Raw genomic sequence first — 14,502 nt, forward strand, 5'->3', positions numbered from 1 at the left:
GTCATGGAAACGGCATTATGCATTTAAACTCCAGTGACGTCACCATCAACCATTTGAAAAGATTCAACCAGGTACAGCAAATCGTTGGGTATAGAAGGGTAACGGAGTAACAGCTGATTTGTGCCAACGGAGGCGAGCACAGCTGTGGAGCCCTGCCGTGACTCATCTGATGCATACCTGACCCTCCTGCTGACCGGGGGGGGGGGGGGGGGGAGACGAGCACAGCTGTGGAGCCCTGCCGTGACTCATCTGATGCATACCTGACCCTCCTGCTGACCGGGGGGGGGGGGGGGGGGGAGACGAGCACAGCTGTGGAGCCCTGCCGTGACTCATCTGATGCATACCTGAACCTCCTGCTGACCGGGGGGGGGGGGGGGGGGGACGAGCACAGCTGTGGAGCCCTGCCGTGACTCATCTGATGCATACCTGAACCTCCTGCTGACCGGGGGGGGGGGGGGGGGGAGACGAGCACAGCTGTGGAGCCCTGCCGTGACTCATCTGATGCATACCTGACCCTCCTGCTGACCGGGGGGGGGGGGGGGGGGGAGACGAGCACAGCTGTGGAGCCCTGCCGTGACTCATCTGATGCATACCTGAACCTCCTGCTGACCGGGGGGGGGGGGCAGCTGTGGAGCCCTGCCGTGACTCATCTGATGCATACCTGAACCTCCTGCTGACCGGGGGGGGGGGGGGGGGGGGGGGTGCCGTGACTCATCTGATGCATACCTGAACCTCCTGCTGACCGGGGGGGGGGGGGGGGGGGGGTGCCGTGACTCATCTGATGCATACCTGAACCTCCTGCTGACCGGGGGGGGGGGGGGGGGGGGGGGCAGGCGACCGCACAGCCCTTTTAACAAGGAGCGTTTTCAGATGAGCTTAGAAGAATATAAATTGGGTGATGAGGTCACTAGATGAGGGCTTTAAAATGCTAAATTAAACACACATGCACATCCACACACACACACACACACGCACATGCACACGCACACACACACACTTACCTCATTCTGCCATGGGATGGAAACGCAGCCTGTCGCAAATTTGGAGTAGAAGTCATTGTCAGTTTGGTCCAGATTTACTCCCTTTACTGTGGAGAACTGCTCTATGTCCAGTACGTCCTTACAGTACACGGCCCGAGGCTGCCAGGGAGGAAGGAGGAGAAGAAACACTTTTTTTTAAGGAATTTTAAGCATTTAGGCGGAAGCTGCTAATCACAGTGGCTCAACAGCAGAATACGCTCAAATTCCAGTATCGCAAACAGGAAGTAGCCAAAGGAAGAGAGCCCAGTCAATAGCCCCTAAACACATAAACACATAAACGCATAATAAAAGTAGACTACAATGGCTACACAAGCACAAGGTCCAGGAAGAACCAAGCGCTTCTCTTTCTCTTTTATAGAGCGATGTTGAAATGAATACGAAAGAAAGAGAGAGAGAAGCAAAAGAGAAAGTAGAAAAGAATGAATGAAGTGATAAAAGGGCAAGAATCTAGGATGAACGACTGATCCTGGCCTTATCTGATCCTAACTGAATAACAGAATGTTCGTTGGCATTTCCTAGCAAACGCTGTTACATAATCATGCTATGACAGCAGTATTCACATCGACGTGTTTGTATTTTGTGAATCTATGTGACGACATGAAGCGCTGTGTCCATCATCTGCACTAGAACCACTTCAGAGTGCACTTATATACATCACTGTATGGTGCTGCTGGCAATGAATCAATTCCCCCACAGGGACTAACAGGTTACTCTTCTCGGTTTTTTGGTTTGTTGGTCCACAAAGGTTTCCACACCCTCTAGCAGCCACAGGTTGCGCCCTAGGAGGCTGAAATTGGGCATATAGGTCAAGTTTGTGTGAATGTGCGTGTGTGTGTGTGTGTGTGTGTGTGTGTGTGTGTGTGTGTGTGTGTGTGTGTGTGAATGTGCGTGTGTGTGTGTGTGTGTGTGTGTGTGTGTGTGTGTGTGTGTGTGTGTGTGTGTGTGAGAACGTGTGTGTGTTCATGCCAATCGGCTGAAAGGGGCGTGGCAATGGGAGTGGCCTATCACAAACGATCACATCTATTGCTTACATCAGGCACAAATGAAGGTTCCAGTATCCCAGCCTCCAGCCTCTTGAAGTTGATGTTTTTGAAGAAAGAGTTGGCCCTCACTCCCGCTGCTCCGTCCGCCTGGCACCCCAGCCTCTGCTTGGGGTCTTTGGTCAACAGCTGGATGCGGGGGAGAACGGGAGAGGAAGATACGGTAGAGGAAGAGGTTGGAAGGCATGTCATAGCAGTGTCATAGCAGGGTCAACACAGTTTTCTGCAATGGGTTCACTTGTTTTACATTGGCAGGTGTGCCACTGCCAGCCAGAGTTTACAGCACGTATGACTATTATCAACACTTGGCTCTAAATCAAGCAGACCCATTATTAAAGAGGCACTTCAAAAAAAGAAAAGAAAAACATTGATTTATTTCGCACATCTCACACACAATCCAAAAGCTCTAACAACACACATTCATTTAATTTGACAGTTATTGAGAATACATTTGTTTGAATATGGCCATGGTGTTAATGAAATTATATGGTGGCAGTCCCTATAAGTGCAAAAACTGTTTGTGAGTTTTTGGATGTGTGTGAGATTATGTGCAAAATAAATCCCCCTAATGGCATTAGCTACACCTGTTCTGCCTGCTACACATCTGTAAAAAGGGTCCATTGTTCATTTATTCAAGCCCTCCTCCATCCGTCATTTGAATGTATCAATCAATCAATCAATCAATCAATCAATCAATAAATCATTCCCTCACCACTCTACAGATGGCCTTGGTGTCTTCTGTGAACTTGTCGCTGTACTCCTCCTCTTCCTCCTGTACCCTCTTCTCCACCTCCTCCCGCTTCACTCTCTCTTTGCGAGCACGAAAGGGCGATCGACCCGCGGTCATCTCGTAAACAAGACAGCCGAGCCCCCACCAATCAGGACTCATGCCGTACTTCTCGTTGTTTATCACCTCTGGAGCTGGGGAGAGAGAGAGAGAGAGAGAGAGAGGGGGGGGGGGAGAAAGAGGGGGGGAGAGAGAGAGAAAGAGAGAGAGAGGGGGGGGGGAGAAAGAGGGGGGGAGAGAGAGAGAGAGAGAGAGAGAGGGGGGGGGGGGGAGAGAGAGAGAAAGAGAGAGAGAGATTGAATGATTACAGTAACTCAAACATAGGGCTTCATATAGTGGGATTTTTCAATATGGTCACATTGTTGTCGTCTACATTAATTAATGATAAAAAGCAAATAGGCCTATTGAGTCAGATTTCTTACATTATTATATCTGACATATTTGAGAATGTTAATTGAAAATTAATAATTGAGTATCTTTACAGTGTTTCATTTTGATGCTGTGTCACACGTCCCATTACCCCGCAGCACAGCATGGTCTGGTGATATATTGGTGTTTTGATGACTTTCCACCCACATGGCCCAGCCCTTTTTTAAATATAATATAAAATAATCATAATAAAAACATGTATCTTACCCATGTAGCCGACTGTCCCCACCCTTCCTCTGATCAGCTCCCCTTCAGGCACTTTGATGGCCAGTCCCAGGTCCGAGATCCGGATGTGTCCTACAGTACAGGGGCGGGGACAGACGTCAGTGGGTACCAGCATCGTCTGTCTGTCTGTCTGTCTCTAGCAATCTACGTATCTGTCAGTCTAATATATTTTTAGTCAATTCCAAATTGATGTCTATATTGTATACATATTTGAATGTGTGCAGAATACAGTAAAAGTGGTCTGTAAGTTAATGTCTGCTGTGTACTATGTAGTATTAGTGCATACCTATATATATATATATAAATACATAATGGTATAATTCAGATTTACTGTAAAATATCTGTACATAGATATTTATATATATAAAACAAGACTCTAAAAACACTTAGAACTCACCATTGTCATCTAATAGAATGTTCTCTGGTTTCAAATCCCTAAAATGAACATAAGAACAAAAGCACAATAATGAGTCTCTTGTGGAAAAATCTACATTCAATATGTCATCAGTAATAGGTGTATATTGATCCGACAATGTTCTAAAACATAAAACAGTACTGACTTATACCTTGACAATCTAATTCGAGTGTGTCACATCTTGACATTGATAACAGAATGCATAAGCATAACCTTAAAGATCCCCTCCAGATTCATTCATTCAATCATTATTTGAACAGACATTTATTTGAAACAGAATGTATACATAATAAATACATATTTTAGAACCTTAAAGAATTTTGTATATTGAATAGAATCTGTATACTGTAAATATGTTTTTTATTCCACCAAATTGTTCAATAAACTACACCTTTACCTTCATCGAGAAGACTGTGAATATGCAAATTGGCAACAAGCAACAATTCAAGACATATAAATACCTACTCAGCTTTCCGTGTACGCTGAAGCTAAAGGTGTCAAGTTACCACACATTGAGAGGTTCAACCTACTAGTGACATCACACAGGAAAGAATGTGAAAAGGGCGCTCTAGTGACAGTCAAAGATCATGCCTCCAAGAGGAGTTAACAAAAAAAACATGTTTCTGAGTAGAGGGGATCTTTAACAGCTATCTTATCTGGAACTTGGGATGGTAAGAACAGCATTCAATGAAATCCATTCCCCCCAGCAGTCAAGGTCAAATCGACCTATTTTGTCTACCTATATTGTCTGATATCTCATAGGTGTTGTACCTGTAGACGATGGATTCTCTGTGCAGGTGCTCGAGGCCACAGCAGATCTGAGCAGCGTAGAACTGGACCCGGTCCTTCTCGAAGCCCGGTGTGCCCATGCTGTAAATGTGAAACTTCAGGTCTCCGCCATTCATTATGGTCAGCACCAAACACAGAGCGTCTTTGGTCTCATATGCATATGCTAAACTCACCTGGAAAGAGAGACAGATAAAAAGACAGAAGACAGACATTTTACATGGTTCTTTGTTCTGAGTCTGTTCTGTGGTTCGTGGACCCAGGGAACTCATTGAATCCTTTCTGTGTGGAGTCTGCATGTTCGCCCCGTGTTCATGTGGGTTTCTTCCCCATACCGTGGAAGACATGCATGCTAGGTACATACTGCTAGGTACATACTGCTAGGTACATACTCCTGCCGTTGCCCTTGACAAAGGCACTGGCATTAGAACTGTTGGTCCTCAGGCGCTGGACCGCGGCTGCCCACTGCTCCTAAATAGTTAGGATGGGTTAAATGCAGAGGAGACATTCCTGGTATATGCAAAAATGTACTTGGCAACGAGAAAGGATTCTAATTCGAATCGTTCTCTCATTAATGAATCTCGTTAAAAACCCCTTTGCAGGCGCCCAAGTGGCGAACCATGTAACACGCTGCGTCGCGGCACGGCCGACCCGGGTTCGATTCCCGGACCTAGCGTCATTTGCCGAATGTCTTCCCCCCGCTCTGTCTCCCGTTCTTCCTCTCTCTCTCTCTCTACTGGACTGCCCAGTAGTAAAAAGCGATAAACGCTAAAAAAAAAATCTTTAAAAAAAATTATTAAACCCTTTGCATGGTTTTAAAAATGCCTGGATGTCAATGAGGAAGTCAGACAAAGGGTTATTTGGAACACTAGGAGGTGCTGTGGAGTTGACAGGACCAAGGCACAGAGAATGGGGAGACATGTGTGCTGGACTTTATGAAAGAAGTAATCATTTTTACTGAACACTCACCACAAATTTACTGTTGACTTTCTCTAGAATCTGCTTCTCATTGAGGGCCATGGACTCTCCCTTCCTCTTCTTAATCCTCTTCTTCTCCAGCTTCTTGCAGGCGTACATCTTCCCTGTCGCTCTCACCTGGCAGGCACACACCTGAGGAATACACACCACATCACAATCATGACCTTCATTATTATCATCATCATCATCATCATCATCATCATCAACATCAACATCAGCATAATCATCAACATAGTCAGTAACAACAATAACATTTCCACCATCATCATCAGCAATAACAACACCACCACCACTACCAATCATCATCATCATCATCATCATCATCATCATCATCATCATCATCATCATCATCATCACTATCATCAATAATAACACCATCATCATCATCATCATCATCTCCACCATCACTACCACTATCATCATCATCATTAGGGGCTCAGGAGGTAGAACAGTCGTCTGGTAATCGGAAGGTTCCCGGTTTGATTCCCACTCCTCCCGGGCAGCGTGTCGAAGTGTCCTTGAGCAAGACACTTAACCCCTCATTTCTCCCGATGTGCAGGTTGGCACCTTGCACGGTTGCCTCCGCCATCAGTGTGTAAATGTGTGAGTTAATGGGTAAAATATGATGAACAAAATTGTAAAGCGCTTTGGATAAAAGCATTATATAAATGCACCATTTTCCATTTATCTTCATCATCATCATCATCAATCATCATCATCATCCTCATCATCATCATCCTCATCACCACCACCACTAGTCCATGTATCTTACCTCTCCGAAGCCTCCCTTGCCCAGGACTCTGTACTGTCTGAATGTGTCTTTAGTGATGGGTTGCCTGATGGAACACAGAGACAACACAAGACATTAATGGGCCCTCATATATTATTGATTACGGCCCAGAGATTATATCTGTACAATTCAATACCATCATCAGACAACTTCCTGTCTACAGACTCTAAAACTAAATTACAGTCTCCACACAGACGTACCTTCAAGTCAAGGATGTCCAGAAAACCCTGCAGTGTAATTCAATACTTGCTTTATTATACAGTACATAGGCACTTGTGTATTGCATTACCTTGTACCTTATAATATTTCTTCATAAACAATGTCTACGTTTGTATGGTCATTGAGAGGGGGGAAACGGTACACCTGGGTTAAGAGCTGCTGTACTAATGTAAGGCTTAAGTCTAAGACTAGGACTCCGTCTGGAAGAGACTGAAAGCCCATTTCCTCAAGGAATACTTTGTTACTTCTCTTCTTTGCTGCTCTACTTACACGTCATCGAGTTGAATTAGGTTAAAAACCTAAAATAGAAAATGCGCTCGGTCCTTCGCCCTCAATACTTAATTTGCTTTTGCTTCGTCGAATTTGATCATTGGCTGCCTATTCTAAGCCTTACATACTCCTATTCTAAGCCTAGGCCTTACATACTCCTATTCTAAGCCTAGGCCTTGTATACTCCTATTCTAAGCCTAGGCCTTGTATACTCCTATTCTAAGCCTAGGCCTTGTATACTCCTATTCTAAGCCTAGGCCTTGTATACTCCTATTCTAAGCCTAGGCCTTGTATACTCCTATTCTAAGCCTAGGCCTTGTATACTCCTATTCTAAGCCTAGGCCTTGTATACTCCTATTCTAAGCCTAGGCCTTGTATACTCCTATTCTAAGCCTAGGCCTTGTAGACTCCTATTCTTTGGCTACAACATTTAACTCATGCTGTTGCAGTGGTCTGCAGGGTTAGGGTCTGCAGGGTTAGGGTTAGGGTCTGCAGGGTTAGGGTTAGGGTCTGCAGGGTTAGGGTCTGCAGGGTTAGGGTTAGGGTCTGCAGGCTGCCTGAATAACAGTGGTCTGCAGGCTGCCTGAATAACAGGGGGATATTCCACGAGGCTGGGTCAGCAAGTTAGCCAGATAACTTTAGAAAAGATTGAACTACAGTATATGTTGATATTTGGGATTTGAATCTGTAAAACTAAACTTGAGTATTAGGGTGTAGGAATGTAAGTCAGTCACGCGTAGTGAAGTGATCACTATTATGCTGTTTTTTTATTGAGTTATTGTGTATTGTATTTGTTTTATTGTGTATTTTATTGCTATGCTGTAGGTCGAGGGGGCAAGAACCAAGAATATTGCTATTTTTTGCATGTGAATATGAAGAAGATGCAACAATAAAGCTGAATCTGAATCTGTTAATTATTATGAACAAAATATAAAAAGTGCCTAACTGCACAATCCTGCTTCATGAACGTCTGAGATGCTATGTACTCTACGGGTCTGTGAGACTGATGTTATGAAGCACACAAACCAACCTGCTTCATGAACGTCTGAGATGCTATGTCCTCTACGGGTCTGTGAGACTGATGTTATGAAGCACACAAACCAACCTGCTTCATGAACGTCTGAGATGCTATGTCCTCTACGGGTCTGTGAGACTGATGTTATGAAGCACACAAACCAACCTTTCATCCTGCTTCATGAACGTCTGAGATGCTATGTACTCTACGGGTCTGTGAGACTGATGTTATGAAGCACACAAACCAACCTATGTACCCTACGGGTCTGTGAGACTGACCAACACAAACCAACCTTTCCAGCATCTTCCACTGCAGGAAGCGGTCGAAGTACATGCCGTTCTGGTAGTCTGAGAATGGAGCTCCGCTCAGATAGTCATGGAGCGCCCTGGTTCCACACAGAACAACACACAAGCTCTGTTACCACACAGAAACCAGCACTGATGACTAAACAGTGTTCAATAGACAAAAACATTGTGAAATAAAATAGGAACACATATTGACAAGCTCTATTCACAATGCTTCCCGTCTACAGTGTATATACAATGCTTTTCTGCACAAAAAACCATTGTAGATACAGTAGGCCATGTTATTATCACTGACGGCAACGGGGTCACCGATTGTCTATGGGGGGGGGGGGGGGGGGGGGTCACAGGACACCCAGAGGCAGCTGAAAGGCAAACAGGCAAGTGACTCACTTGCGACAGACACTGAAGATCTCCTTGCAGGGACTGAGTTCCAGGTTCTCTTTGCAGTGCTCTGCATGGACCTCAGCGATCTCTACACACTCCGATGACTACACACAGAAAGAGAGAAAGAGAGAGAAAGAGAGAGAGATAGAGATACACACACACACGTAAATGCACACCATCATGCATACACACACACACACATTAGTGCACACACACACGAATGCATTGGCACGCACACACACACACACACACACACACACACATTCATTAATTATGGTCATACATAATGGTCATTCACTTGTACAACAAATAGTGTAAAATGGCAAAGAGTCACTTCTTTAGAGAGAAACGAGTCAGAGAGGAATCAGAGGAGAGACTCACTTCTTTAGAGAGAAACGAGTCAGAGAGGAATCAGAGGAGAGACTCACTTCTTTAGAGAGAAACGAGTCAGAGAGGAATCAGAGGAGAGACTCACTTCTTTAGAGAGAAACGAGTCAGAGAGGAATCAGAGGAGAGACTCACTTCTTTAGAGAGAAACGAGTCAGAGAGGAATCAGAGGAGAGACTCACTTCTTTAGAGAGAAACGAGTCAGAGAGGAATCAGAGGAGAGACTCACTTCTTTAGAGAGAAACGAGTCAGAGAGGAATCAGAGGAGAGACTCACTTCTTTAGAGAGAAACGAGTCAGAGAGGAATCAGAGGAGAGACTCACTTCTTTAGAGAGAAACGAGTCAGAGAGGAATCAGAGGAGAGACTCACTTCTTTAGAGAGAAACGAGTCAGAGAGGAATCAGAGGAGAGACTCACTTCTTTAGAGAGAAACGTCTTGATGATCTGGTCTCCTCTGCTTCTCCTTCTCTCGTCAGGCGTCACCTCATAGTCCTCCTGAGTAACAAAACAAAAGGTTCTAGAACGATCAGTATGTCAATCAATTGAAATCCACCGTGGGACTTAGGGGCATGTTACACACAGTGTTTTTGTGCTCGTTTTTATACGTTTTTGAATACGTTTCATGTCCCTTTTACACAGAAATGCGTTTTTTGGTGGATACGTTGTGGCCCTAGCTGAAACGCTAAATTGTGTTTGCGTTTTGGAGCAGCGCCAAAAAACTCGCCGACAACAGTCGTGTAGTCTGCACGGAGCCGTTGTTGCGAAAACGCCCATGCGCAGTAGATACCATCGCGTGCCCTCCGGTGACAACAGAGTTTGTGTGTGTGGGTGTGTGTGTGTGTTTGGGACAGAGCTCCCAGCTCCGTGTCCCTGTGTCCCAAATAGCTGCAGCTACCATGTGTTGTCAAGTTATTGTTATAAGGACCCCAGTCCAAGCTACAACAGTCTGCATTTGTTTGTATTGAGCCGTATTGTATTGTACCCATTATGCAATATGTTAAATAAAGTTTACATCCATTCATTCTGCTAGCATTACCGATTGGTTGGCTAACATGAGCTAGCGTTAGCTACAAGACCCTGTTAGCTCAAAGCTCCTCTTTCAACTTAACAAGCATTAAACAAAATGGCCCAGTCATCTATTCACCTTTGTTTAATACACACAGCGTTGTCTCTAATGTTATCTAACTACGGATAGCTCCCGATATCATCAGTTTGGTGCTGGCTAACTAGCGTGAGCTAACGTTAGCTTCTAGCCACAATGCTATATTGTTATAATGGCATATTCCATTGACGTTAGCATGCAGCTAACTGTAGCTACCGATCTTTTTTTAGACTAAACTATCCGCTCTTGGTGGTCACTTGTGTTGATGTTAGTTTTGTTTCATCAACAAATGACAGGCAGAACACACAGTGAATGTATCCGTTTTGTTTATGTTTATTGCACTTTTATTAGGCTTTGCTGAAAAAGAATTGCTGCATTGGGTAAATAGGCAAGATGGTGAACACACTTGACGACCTGAGCTATTGTTATGCAAAGTAGCCAGGTGGGTACTTAGCGAGTTAGCCATCAGTCGAGTGCAGCGCATTCCTCAGGTTTGGTGTGAACGATGGTCTGACTCAGGCAGAGCACCGTTCACACCAAACCTGTGAATGTGATTGCCATGAATTGTTATGCTTATGCAAGGTAATAATAATAATAATAATGGATTGGATTTATATAGCGCTCTTCGTGACACCCCAGAGACCCCAGAGCGCTTACAGAGTCCATTATTCGTTCATACACAGTCATACCGGTGGTGGTAAGCTACAATTGCAGCCAGAGCTGCCCTGAGGAATTGTTATGCTTATGCGAGGTAGCCAGGTACACGCGACGAGTCGAGTGCAGCGCGTTCTTGAGTGCACGCGCACATCCGTGCATGTACGTGCACGCGCTTCTGCTCACAAAGCAACCCCGTCCCATGAGCAAGGCACCTCTGGGCTTAATTAGTCAAAGTGAGTGTTGATTTAGAATTTAATTTAGAAACATAATTATGGGAACTAATACTTTGGTGTTAAGCATTTCATTATATTCACTTATTGACTGAATCGGTCCTGTCACTTTGATTCTCTATCCTACTTTGAAAAAGGTATTTCAATTAAATCCAGTCACACTACTAAACTGTGCTAACAGAGCAAGTGTAACACATCAAATCTTTCCCTAAAAAATCTGAATCTATTGAATAGCTGGAATGAATCACTATTATTGTTTTGTATGATGGGGTCACTCTCATTCAAACAGATGTTGCTTTTGGCTCCAATGTGACCAGAGCCGCAGATAGACAGAGTTGTGCACATTTAGCTTTCAGTGGCAGCCATGTTAGCTCCTCAACCCTCGTCCGTGGCTGTTGCTAGGTAACTGGTAATCGTAAACCAGGTTATTGAGGATTTCACATTTTTGGGAATGCGATAGAAGTCACTGTTCAATATTGCAGCAAAAACACATGAAGGTTCTGTAGGAGGTAGTAAGAAAATGGCACCAATGGTACAACCTGACCAAACTCTTTGTGTGGACGGCTCTGTGTGTGACCCTATGTTGCATGGCAACCACACAGTAAACACAGCGGGATTCCGTGAGGTCCTGGAGTGTCACAGTGTGTCACACCAGCGTCACCAGCTTTCCATTACAAATACACATACACACTGTACACACACCACACATAGGCCTACACACACCAACACATCACACATACATTACACACACCACCACATCACACATACACACACCACCACCATCACACACATCAACACATCACACATACACACCACCATCACACACATACACACACCAACACATCACACATACATTACACACACCACCACATCACACATACACACACCACCACCATCACACACATCAACACATCACACATACACACCACCATCACACACATACACACACCAACACATCACACATACACACACCACCACTTCACACATACACACACCACGACCATCACACACATCAACACATCACACATACACACCACCATCACACACATACACACACCAACACATCACATACACACACCCGCACATCACACATTCTGTACACACACCACACATACACCAACACATCACACAAACCAACACATCACACATACACACACCACCCATACACACCAACACATACAATATATTATATATATATATATATATATATATATATATATATATATATATATATATATATATATATATATATATATATACACACGTCCAGCAAAACGGCTTTAAAAAGCACTCAGTAGTAGAACAATGTCTCTGCTGATAAACAGCCGGAGGGAGACAGGCGGGGTAAGATGAAGTGTCCAGACTACTGTAATAAGATCAGCTCCCTCATAGTGGATGAGAGACGGAGATAAAGAGACAGAGAGAGGGGGGGAGAGAGAGAGATAGAGAGAGAGGGGGAGAGAGAGAGGGAGAGAGAGACAGAGGAGGAGAGAGAAAGAGACAGAGAGGAAGAGAGGAAGAGACAGAGGAAGAGAATGGAAGAGATAGAGGAAGAGATAGAAATAGACAGAGAGGGAAAGAGAGAAAGGGATGGAAAGAGAGATAAAGAGAAATAAAGATGAGAGATATAAATAAATTTCATTTCAACCTTTATTTAAAATTGTAAGCTTCTGAGGTTTCCCTCATTTACAGAAACGATTGTACAAAATGTAAACAGTACATAATACAAGCAATATTCACAGAAAATTAAACAACACATAGAAAGAGAGAGAGAGAGATAAACAAGGGAGAAATAAATAAATAGAAAGAGACAGAGAGAGGAGAGAAAGTGTGTGTTTGAGGAGAGAAAGAGAGAGAGAGAGAAAGAGTACAATTGCTGCCAAGTGTTGATTAACTGTGGGTATGTTGTCAGAGGGCTTCCAGGCTTGCGCGCGCGCACACACACACACACACACACACACACACACACACACACACACACACACACACACACACACACACACACACACACCACACACACACACACACACACACACACACACACACACACACACACACACACACACACACACACACACACGTTTCTTTAATAGTTGTCATACAGAAGTACAGAATACTTTATACAAAATGCTTCTTACTGTTACGCTCCAGAGACTGTGCTAGACAAGATAAGTATGAAATAAAATAGTATAGCATGTAAAAATAGAAGTCACAGTGTTCAGTAAATACTGTGACTTCTATTTTTACTTCTATTTTTACATGCTATACTATTTATTACACACACACACACACACACACACACACACACACACACACACCACACACACACACAGAATGAGCTGTATGACTTGAACTGTTGCACCAGGGGGTCACCCAGAGGGAAAAGGAGACGCCCCTTTGGCCTTTGGGAAGCAGAGGGGATCCAACACACACACAGACACGTACGCACACACACAAAGACACACGTACGCACACACCTTCCGCTGACGTAAGAGGAACCACAGGGACCCCCGAGCACATTCCACTCCCCCTCCCCCCTCCCCTCCCCCTGCACCATTGTGATAGTGAAGGCTTTCCATGGCCAGACACGGCTCTCAGTATCAGCACAGAGAGCTACTGGAGACATTTTTACAGAAATGTGAACTGCATAATTCGTCTCATATTTCATTCACGTCATTGACTTCCTAAACACAGACTCTATTAGGGCGCTTGAATGACAGGTTTGAGTTACCATATCTCTTACAAATCCTTGTCTCTCCCTTTTACAATTGTCTCTTGGTTTTACAATAGTGGGAACACCAATAACTGTGATAGCTCCACGGTGAACCACATAACCGTGTAAGTATCACAAGCAGGTTCACCTAAAATAAACAGTAACCTCTTTAATTAGTCACCGCTCATCGCTCTCAGAGCGCTCTCATTGTCTTATTAAGCTGAAGTGTACGGCCATAATAAGGAGACCGCAAACAATAAGTCATAAACGCATATCCTCCCACCCATTCACATAGCTTGCAGATTTAGCTCTAGCATGTGTGTGTGTCTGTGTATTTCTGTGTGTCTGTGTGTGTGTGTGTGTGTGTCTGTGTATTTCTGTGTGTGTCTCTGTGTCTGTGTGTGTGTGTGTGTGTGTGTGTGTCTGTGTGTGGCCTTGTTTCCTACCATCGTCCATCGTGGGAACCAAATATCCCCAACAGTGAAGACAACTTTTTTTTCTTGTCATTGTGGGAACATTGGCCACATACTCCATAAGGTAAAGGAGCTATTTTAAGGTTAGGAAGTATGGTTAGGTTAAGGGTTAGGCGTGGCGTCGTTATGGTTAAGGTCAGGTTAAGGTAATGAATGTAAGCCTATGGAATGATGCCACAATGCATGAACACATGGCTGTGTGTGTGTGTGTGTGTGTGTGTGTGTGTGTGTGTGTGTGTGTGTGTGGGGGGGGGGGG

The 14,502-nt window shown here is 44.4% G+C and overlaps 1 protein-coding gene across 2 annotated transcripts in view; it reads right to left on the bottom strand.

Annotated features, from left to right (window-relative positions):
• Positions 1-14,502, bottom strand: part of grk5l (G protein-coupled receptor kinase 5 like) — a 114,656-nt gene that overhangs the window by 19,567 nt on the left and 80,587 nt on the right. For both annotated transcript variants that reach the window (XM_084323289.1, XM_084323288.1), the window contains 11 exons: positions 9,488-9,565; positions 8,690-8,787; positions 8,287-8,379; positions 6,473-6,536; positions 5,692-5,832; positions 4,708-4,898; positions 3,919-3,956; positions 3,504-3,593; positions 2,793-3,001; positions 2,072-2,209; positions 1,002-1,139 (listed from right to left, as the gene is read on the bottom strand). In XM_084323289.1, the coding sequence (XP_084179415.1) occupies positions 1,002-1,139; positions 2,072-2,209; positions 2,793-3,001; positions 3,504-3,593; positions 3,919-3,956; positions 4,708-4,898; positions 5,692-5,832; positions 6,473-6,536; positions 8,287-8,327 (1,050 nt within the window). In that variant the 5' untranslated portion in view covers positions 8,328-8,379; positions 8,690-8,787; positions 9,488-9,565. The remainder of the gene's footprint in view (positions 1-1,001; positions 1,140-2,071; positions 2,210-2,792; positions 3,002-3,503; positions 3,594-3,918; positions 3,957-4,707; positions 4,899-5,691; positions 5,833-6,472; positions 6,537-8,286; positions 8,380-8,689; positions 8,788-9,487; positions 9,566-14,502) is intronic.

This window comes from Notolepis coatsorum (genome assembly GCF_963971535.1).
Source record: "Notolepis coatsorum genome assembly, chromosome: 10".
NCBI lineage: Eukaryota > Metazoa > Chordata > Actinopteri > Aulopiformes > Paralepididae > Notolepis > Notolepis coatsorum.